The following is a 9035-nucleotide window of genomic DNA, read 5'->3' on the forward strand; positions in this document are numbered from 1 at the left end:
GAGAGAGAGAGAGAGAGAGAGAGAGAGAGAGAGAGAGAGAGAGAGAGAGAGAGACTTATCTACAAAGGAACCCTATTGTGAGTATAATGCTTATGCTTGGATGCTTGGTGCTTTACCTGGGTGATAATACATCTTTATGGTGCATTATATGAGATAATAGGCTTTCTTTCAAAAATATTTTTCTTTATTTTAATCAAAGTTATGCATACAGATAGACTGAAGAGTCACACAGTTTTACAAAGGTTGTTGTGAGAAACAGCAGTAGTTTACCACCCCCACTCCCACCCCTAGAGGAAAAGAAACCACATTTAGCTTATCGTGTTGGCACTTACCTCCCTGTCTCTAAGTAGTATTTGCATAATGTCACATCTTGACTTTTCCATTTTAGATATAATCTATTGACTTCCCATGATTGCAAATGAGATTTTCATCTACTCCTTTCCTCCCCATGCTTCTAGCCTATAGGCTGACCCTTCCGTACCCCTCCCTCCCATCAAAGTTACACAATAAATTTGATTAGATCCGTACTATTGTTTAGTTTATTATGACTATGTAAATGCTTGTCACAGCTGAACTATGTAGTAAGTGATACCGTTTTTCTTTTCTGGCACAACTTTTTTATTTTCTCAGAAGTGAAAACTCATTGAGGTTTGCCTTTGCTTGGTTTTCTATGTAGCTACCACCTATTCAACCACAAACTCTCCACCAGTTGCCAAAATCTCCTCTGCCTGTATTCATATGCATCAGGGGTTCTATTAATTTCACCTTCTAGAAGAGGAATTTCCTAGAGCCCTCTAACCTGCTCCAACGTGAGCTGGTGGCCCTGTATTTCTGGTACTCAGATGTCACTCTGGGATTTTTTATCACCAGCATCACAGGGGATTTTTTATCACCAGCATCACAGGGATTTTTTATCACCAGCATCACAGGTGGTCACTGCTTTTCTCCCCTACATTCTGTTTTCTGAATCTCATGCATTTTTTTTCTCTATTTCACCATAAGAGGCTTGCATGCAGATAATGGTCAGTAAATGAGAACCTTCATTATAATCATGAGAGAGCAGTGGGCCAATTTGGGGGTGTGAGAGAAATTTTCGAGCCTGTTAAATGGTGTTCTTTTTCTTCCTGGCTCTTCAACTGACTGCTGAGAAAAGTCTCATCAGTTTATCTCAGAAAAATTGGCTCCAGTGTGATTGGCTTCACATCAGTTTCACTCCCAACCACAGGGTCAAACGGGTAGTCTGTTCCCTCTCCTCAATGTCCTTCCAGCTTCTTTATCCCAAATCCTTCTCAGTAACCTAGTCAGGTATTATTATCTCCATTTCACAGCTGGGACGACTGAGGCCCGAAGAGGTTTTAATTGCTGTCTCCACTTCACCTGTTATTCAATAAGGCTTCTTTGAGAAACCCCCTGGTGACTGGCAGAGTGCCTGGCACAGCAAGTATTGTTATATATGGAAACAAGTCAGGAGAAAACCAGCAGATGTGTCACCTGAAGTGTATGGAAGGGCGGAACTCTGGGCAATCCCTAAGAGGCCAGGAGTGTGGGAAAGTCAGGGCACATCAAAGGGCCACACCTCACTGATTGTTCCAGGTTTCTAAGAAGCTTCTTTATAAATGTCCTTCTGATTAATAATGCTGTAAATATTTTGTAGGGTGTCAGATGGTCACATGTCTTGTTAGGGAGACCACTTCATGTCTGGGGTAGAGGCTTGATCACTGCACTGTACACCTGAAGCTGATGTTGTATAATATTGTATGTCAACTATAATTGAAATAAATATATAGTCACGGGATGTGGAGTATAGTGTGCGAGTGGAGTCAATGGAATTGTAATAGATATGTATGCTATCAGCGGGGGTGGGGAGTGGGGCGGCAGATTGGGGGAGGGGTGTTGTCACTTTGAGGGGTAAAAAGTGTAACTAGTGCACTGTGGTGAACAGCTGAAACTAATTAAAAATAAATAAATAAATAAAATTTTAAAAATAAAAAAATAAAAAATAAATGTCCTGCCGTTCTGCCCTTTAATCTCCCTTTTCCCCCTCTCCCTCCCACCCCAAAGGCAGGGGGTTCAGGGTTCTCTAAAGTGTTTCCGAATGGTTCCTGGCCATCCTGATGACACCGCCCCCTCCAAGTTCTATATTTTCCTTCCTAGGCCCCAGGCTGTTGCCTGGAGCAGAAAAGAACCACCAACACTCTGTGTGCCAAGGTCTCTGTCTTTGCCTGAATTTCCTGCTTGTGAAATAGCAGGCAGAAGGGCCGAGGCAATTCTGGCTGGACCACACCCACAGGGAGAGGTATAAGGGCAAAAGCGGGCACTGGCCACCTCAGCCCAACCTGCCCTCACTATGAAGCCCAGCAACCTGGTCGCCTTCGTGGTGCTCCTGGCCCTCGGAACCCTGATGACAAGATCTGTGGAAGGTGCTAGCAAAGGTGAGTCAGACTCGCAGGCCACCCCAGGTACCAGGTTCAGTGTTGGCTCGCCACGGCCGCTTCCTTTTAGCCCAGGAGCTGACCTGGAAACCATGTTTCCAGCCCATGGCCCCTAATTTCAAGCATCTCGCTGAAGACTTCAACCAACAGAGCTTCTGAGCTCCACCTTTCACCAAATGGACCTGTTTACCGAAGTCCCTGTCTTACTGTTTCTTTCTCTACAGCTTCTTCTCTACTGTTTGGCCTTTTTCTCTGTCGCATACTTTTAGTCTCCACCTGTTTTCAATTTTCCAAATGGTTCTCTTTTTCTCTTATCAGTTCTTTTTTGATGGTCACTTTCTCTTTCTCTATTTACTTATCTGTTGATTGTCAATCTCTGACGAGTTGTCTCGCCTGCTATCACTGCCCCTGTCCTCTCCCCCGGGGCCAGGACCACCTAACCATGAGCTCTGTGCAGCTGGGTCCTGGAGCTGGCTTATACTGGCTTGCAACAGCCAACTGATAAATTTTCAAGACTTTTGTAAGCTAGTTGACATCACATTGGTAGCTTGAAATCAATCGTGACGGGATTATTTACACCATGGAAATTGGCAAACACTACAAAATCTTCCTCTTAAAACATTTACCAGCATACCACCATGTGTATCTTCTTCCCTGGGCCATTGACTCCCTCTTGATGGAGTGTTTGGCTGAGCTTGTCGCTGCCCCACAACTGTCTTAAAACAGGAATCCTAACTGCTCCCTCCATTCTTTTGGGGTCGACCACCTGGGATAGGTTTTCTCTCCCCTCCCGAGAAGCTGGTGCCTTGTCCGGGATTGTACTCGTGACTCAGAATCAGCTCCTTCTCCCTCCTTTGTTCTCACCCTTCAGGAAAAGCTAAATATGGAGCCTGCCCCTTCATACGCCCAGCGAATTGCCTCATCTATGAACCTCCTCAATGCCACAGTGACTGGCAGTGTCCAAAGAAACAGAAATGCTGTCCTGGCGTTTGTGGCATCAAGTGCTTGGATCCTGTTGACTCGTCAAAGCCAGGTGAGGAAGTAGAGTCCTGGAAAGGGGGCCAGGGACATTTGAGCTTGAGGATATGCACTGGGCTGGATGGCGGGGCAGAGCCAGGCCTCATCCACTGCCAGCTCAGTACTCTCAGGTGGTCAGCTGGTCAGTAGGTAAGCCAGTAGCCATTGGCCAGTCAATCAGTCAACTCATTGACTACAGTCAGTCAGTCAGTCAGTGAGTCAATCTGTCTGTCAGATTAACACTGTTGGGGGGGCCCTCAGTGGGAAGGAGACTCCATCGGGACATGCACTGGACTCTGGGTACTGAGGTCGGGGAGAACCCGATTTCCATGCATGGGAAAGAGATGGGGACGGGAGCTTGGGTGGTGTCTAGGGGATCAAGCCTCTGAATTGTGGCTTTCTTCTCACCAGTGAAGGTCAATCCTGGGAAGTGTCCAGTAGTCACTGGCCAGTGTAAGATGCTCAATCCCAGGGATAACTGCCTGAATGACAGCCACTGCCTGAACGGTTTCAAGTGCTGCAAGGGGATGTGTGGGAATTCATGTGCCAAGCCAGTGTGAGGTAAGGAGAAGATCTGGCAAGGCCCACACCCCGCACATCCTGATATAGCCTCAACCTCCAGGTGCCCTTCCATGTAAAAGGGGGTGCTTGGCATCTCCCTGAAGCCCCACCGCCAAGCAGATCCTCTGCCTTCAACAACATTCACCCCCAGTTCCCTAAGCAAGAAGTGCTCAGGGTCACCTGTGACTGGTAGTGCTGGGTCTTGGGAAGGAAGGATTCTTGGAATGAACCAGGAGGCAGGAGCCCTAGAACAAGGGGCACAAGTTCTATCTTGTAATATCATCTCTGCCTTCGACTAACTGTGACTATGAACAACTGACTGTATCTTCCATAGCCTTAGTTTCCTCATCTGTAAAATGGACACAATTATATCCACTGAGACACTAACTGTAAAAGTACTTTTTAAGACTGGAAGTGCTATGTGCATTGAGAGTATTGCTATGGTTGTGGCCTCAATTGGTTGGGTTACCTGGAGCCACAGGGAACCCTAGTATGATGCACAGATATGGAGGCCCAATGCCCTGATTTAACCAGAGGGAAGACTGAAGCAGAGAACCAGTGAAAAGCCTGGACTTGTTCTTGATTCCTGGATGAAAGACCAGCACTGTTTCAACCATTCCAGCACCATGCTCCCCTTCTCTCTACTTACCCCAAGGGACTTAGGGCCTGGTGGCAGAATGAGGGGGATGTAAGGGGCACTTGGATGGGTCCTGTGCTGAGACTCTGTTTTATTTTCTTTCCACAGATGTACTTTTACCAGTTCAATAACATTAGGACTTCCTGGATTCTGTGGTCTGAGGATTCCTCCTCCCCCGCCCCAACCCCCCCGCCCCGCAAGCCTGGAGAAAATGAGAATACTTGATGAAGATGTGGCTTTGTGACCAATACTTCCTTGAGGTCTAAGTTTTTACCTGTTTTATCTATGCATCCCCAGCATCCAATGTGAGGCTTGGCACACAAAAGGAAATGTCTGTTGATTCATGAATAAATAAATGTACAAAGTCTTCTCCACATTTCTATCTTCCTTGACTTATTGAGTCTCGTCTAGAATATGATGGGTGAGATGAAGAATGAAATGTCTGCATGCACAGGGTTTCTCCCACAACCTGGGGAGTAGGAATGAGAGAGCGTTTGGAGCCAAGCAGATACGGGTTTAAATCCTGTATCTGTAGATTACTGGCTCTGTAATGTTGGGCAAGCGACTTTGTCCTACTGAGCCTCAGTCTTGTCATCTATAACATGGAACTGATAATAGAAATGCCAATTCTGTAGTTATGAGGACTAGAGGTGATAACATGTGACGTGAATAGCCCAGTGATCGTCACACAGTAGGCTCTCAATAAATGCTAGACTTATTTCAGGTAGAAAGGCTTTCTTAAGCAAGGCACAAAAAATTAAGAAAATGGCTGAAAATTTGACTACATCAACATAAAAAATTATAGACACAAAAGAGTTGAAAGATAAATAATAGCTTTGAAGTAAATATTTGGGATAATTATAACAGACTGAGAAACAGAATGAAAAATATGTGAAGGATTTCTACAAATCAGGAAGAAAATCAACCAAGCTCTTAGAAAAAAAGGGAAATGAAAAGATAAGCAATTAAAGAAGAGGTGTTACTATAATAAATGGCCAATATGGACATAGAAGAGTTTCAACCTCATTTGTTATCAGGAACAGCCAATTAAAACAATCAGAAACACCATTTTTCATCCATCAGAATGGTAAGAATTAAAAGTCTACAATATAAACTGTCAGAGACTCTAAAAGTTTACAGATGGGCGTATAAATTGGTACTGCCACTTAGAAGAGTGATTGTTTATGCCTAATAAAACTGAAAACACACATAAGCTATCATTTAGGAATTTTCCTTCCAGAAATACAAGCGATACAAAACATTTGCCGATGGGAGCCTAGTACACATATTACCGTATTTGCCGGCGTATAAGACGATTTTTTGGCCCTGAAAAATATGCCTCCAAGTGGGGGGTCGTCTTATACGCCAGGTACACTTCAGATAGACTGCCCATAGTGCTTGCCCCGTGCCATAGTGGCCTCCCGATGCCCGCCCACTTCATTCCACATACCGTTCAGGCATCAGCAGCGCTGCTGGGTGTATGCTCGGCTGTTATGCGATTTTGCTGTTATGCGATTTTACCACACTCGCAAAATCGCACACAGCCGACCATACACCCAGTATGATAGCGCAAAATCACGAATCGCGATTTATGTATATGTTTGATTACATACAGCCTTGTGACAGTTTTCCTGCATGTCATAAGCATTTGAATATAAATATAAATGTTGAAATCAAATCTGATATTGTTTTACCTTTTATTTGGTGTGTGGAAGGTGTGCGGAAGAGGGGGTAGTCTTATACGGCGAGTATATAACAAACTCTGTATTTTGAGTGGAAATGTTAGGGGGTCGTCTTATACGCCCAGTCGTCTTATACGCCGGCAAATACGGTAGGATGTTTATTATAAGATTGTTCCAAAGGATCAGAAACTGAAACCAGCCTAAATGGCCCTCATTTGTGAAATGGTTCAATTTTCATACCTTGATATGCTCTAGAAAAATTAAAATAAATCTGTATGAGTCCACATGGAGACATATCACAAAACAGTTTGTTGTGGAAATCATATTGCTGATGTAAATATTAGTATGAAGTATTCATATATATTTTAAAATCACACAAAATAGCAAGCCGTTTATGGGTATACACCAATGGATACACACCAAATGTGGGATAATGGCTTTCTCTACAACAAAGGGATTGAAAATGGAACTGGTAGTGTTGGCCAAGGAGATTGATGGTTTATCTTCAAGATTTATTACTTGAAAACAAAATAAACATATAATACCCCCCATTCTAGGTACTTTTACTATCAAACGTTGGAGTAAAACAAATCTTTCTGCTCTTTTCTTCTTCCAAAAGCTGTATCCAATAACATGGAGAGCAGAAACAGAAATTCAAAAGTCATCTTGGATGAAACTAGGAACCATCTGTACCCACTGGCCACAAAAGACTAGTACAATTGAAAATCAGATTTTCAAATTGGAGTAATGTTGAAGCTAATGATTTACAGCACGAGATATTTATGAGAAGCTCTGTAGGATTTTAGAAAGGCTTGGAAATTGAGAGTGGGAGATCGTCCCTAGAGGGTCACTGTTTTAGTATCTCTACAAACAGCAGTTAGAGGGCTGGCCGAGTGGCTCAGCTGGTTAAGAGCTTGCTCAAGAGTGTGAGCTCTGAGCAACTGCAGTTCAATGCCCGGCCCGAACTGAGCTGCCAACAGGCAGCAGGATGGCTCAGCTAAAAAAAAAATTTTTTTAATTTTTTTAAATAAATAAATTAAATTAAATATTTGGACCACAAGGTTAATTTTCCTCTGAAAGACTCCCAAGTTCTATATGAAGGAATATGATTTTATTACATGGGTCCTTTAATTATGACCTTCCCGTGCTGATAACGTCTGCCCCTCCAATACTCGGGATACATTTTAAACCTGTCCTACGCTGACTGCAGGGTGCTGTGTTCAAATCACTTCTTTCCAGTCCCTTGGCTTTCCCCTTTTTTAAGAAGTGAGTAGGGGAAATTTTCTTTCATCCTGCCTCTTTTCAGGGAAGTTATCTTGAGGGGGCATCTCTGTCTTCCAACCAAAACAGACCTTGACTCAGTCTCTCAAGGTCCAGGTAACATGGATATTGAGAAATCACTTGGCCAGGTTTGAATAACTGATGTCGATTCCCAGTTCTGCTGCTGACTCAGTTTGTGACGTTGGACAAGTTCCTTGGCTCCTCATTTGTATAATGAATAGATGATCCAGCTGACCCGCAAGGTCCCACTTGGTTCTGCTATTTTACAAACCAATGATTCATAGAAGCACCTTTGAGGGAAAGCCCCAGTAGGATGGGCCACCCCATCTAGTTCTATGAACACCCTATAACTATAGGTTCTCCTCAGCCCCACCTCAGCCCATCTCCTGTAGTTGTGTGGCCAGCTGCCAGGGCACCTGCTTACCTGGCGCTTGTGACTTATGGGTGTCCCAATTATCTACAACTAGAATGTCAAAGGTAGTCTGTCGAGTAACACCCTCTTGATATACAGATGGGGAAACTGAGGCCCAAAGAGAAGAATTGCCCAGGATCATACAGGAAGTCAGTGGTGGAGCTGAGTACCCTTTATCTCCAAGCCCCACATTCTTTTTCATTATTTTCAAGTTTATTTTTTTCAGATTATAGAGTGGGTGCCATGGTGTGCTGTCCAGGTCCCCCTTTAGGGCTGAGGTACTCATGCCTTCAGGTGCTGGGAGTGTCGGCTGCTGACACTCACAGCTCAGTCCCTCCCTGGGAATTCTCCAGGCTAAAGTGAGCTGCTTCATCCAAGGTTACACCCCATTCCCAGGGCAACCTGTATCCACTGATGTCAGGGTTCAAAGGCCTAGTTCTCTTGTTCAATTAGGGACACCCCTGAAGGACCCTCTTCACTCCAGAGTCCCCATGAATTTGGGTAGACTTCGTTGTGACTGCATCACAATTCCCTTCTCCCTCTCTCCAGCCACGCGTCTTTTACCTCTCACAGGTGTTGCTCCTCACTGCTCCCCAGGAAACCTCCTGCATGTAGACATCTGCCTCTGAGACTGTTTCGCAGGGAACCTCACCTAAGGATGATTATAAAAAATGATGATTACCCAAAAATTCATTAAAATTGAAAACTGCTCCGTGAAAGGCAAGGTCAATACAATGAGAAGACAAGCCACGGACTGGGAGAAAATATTTGCGAAAGACACATCTGATTAAGGACTGTTACTCAAAATTTACAAAGAACACTTACAACTCAACAATAAGAAAACAAACAACCGAGTGAAAAAATGGGTCAAAGACTTTAACAGACACCTTAGCAAAGGAGATGTACAGATAGTAAATGAGCATGTAAAAGGACATTCTCCATCACATGTCATCAGGGAAATGCAAATAAAAAGATCAATGAGGGCCGGCCGAGTGGCGCGATGGTTAAGAACT

The 9035-nt window shown here is 44.1% G+C and overlaps 1 protein-coding gene and 1 long non-coding RNA gene across 2 annotated transcripts in view; one reads left to right on the forward strand and one right to left on the reverse strand.

The window, feature by feature from the left end:
- The window catches only part of LOC109379913 (uncharacterized), a 19535-nt gene that overhangs the window by 5159 nt on the left and 5341 nt on the right, over positions 1 to 9035 (reverse strand). Inside the window, exon 2 of the long non-coding RNA XR_002123305.1 lies at positions 8587 to 8674. This is a non-coding gene — a long non-coding RNA (uncharacterized LOC109379913). The remainder of the gene's footprint in view (positions 1 to 8586; positions 8675 to 9035) is intronic.
- SLPI (secretory leukocyte peptidase inhibitor) lies at positions 2348 to 4959 on the forward strand. Its single transcript, XM_019636920.1, has 4 exons — positions 2348 to 2432; positions 3304 to 3465; positions 3861 to 4010; positions 4756 to 4959. The coding sequence occupies exons 1-3, from the start codon at positions 2348 to 2350 to the stop codon at positions 4007 to 4009; spliced, it is 396 nt and encodes a 131-aa protein (XP_019492465.1). The 3' UTR covers position 4010; positions 4756 to 4959.

This window comes from Hipposideros armiger, unplaced genomic scaffold (genome assembly GCF_001890085.2).
Source record: "Hipposideros armiger isolate ML-2016 unplaced genomic scaffold, ASM189008v1 scaffold_31, whole genome shotgun sequence".
Lineage (NCBI taxonomy): Eukaryota > Metazoa > Chordata > Mammalia > Chiroptera > Hipposideridae > Hipposideros > Hipposideros armiger.

Bases quoted from the DNA above. Each gene is read 5' to 3' on its own strand.
- SLPI (XM_019636920.1), top strand. From the start codon at position 2,348: ATGAAGCCCAGCAACCTGGTCGCCTTCGTGGTGCTCCTGGCCCTCGGA. The intron at 2,433-3,303 runs GTGAGTCAGACT...CTCACCCTTCAG, and splicing joins TGTGGAAGGTGCTAGCAAAG to GAAAAGCTAAATATGGAGCC. The intron at 3,466-3,860 runs GTGAGGAAGTAG...TCTTCTCACCAG, and splicing joins TGTTGACTCGTCAAAGCCAG to TGAAGGTCAATCCTGGGAAG.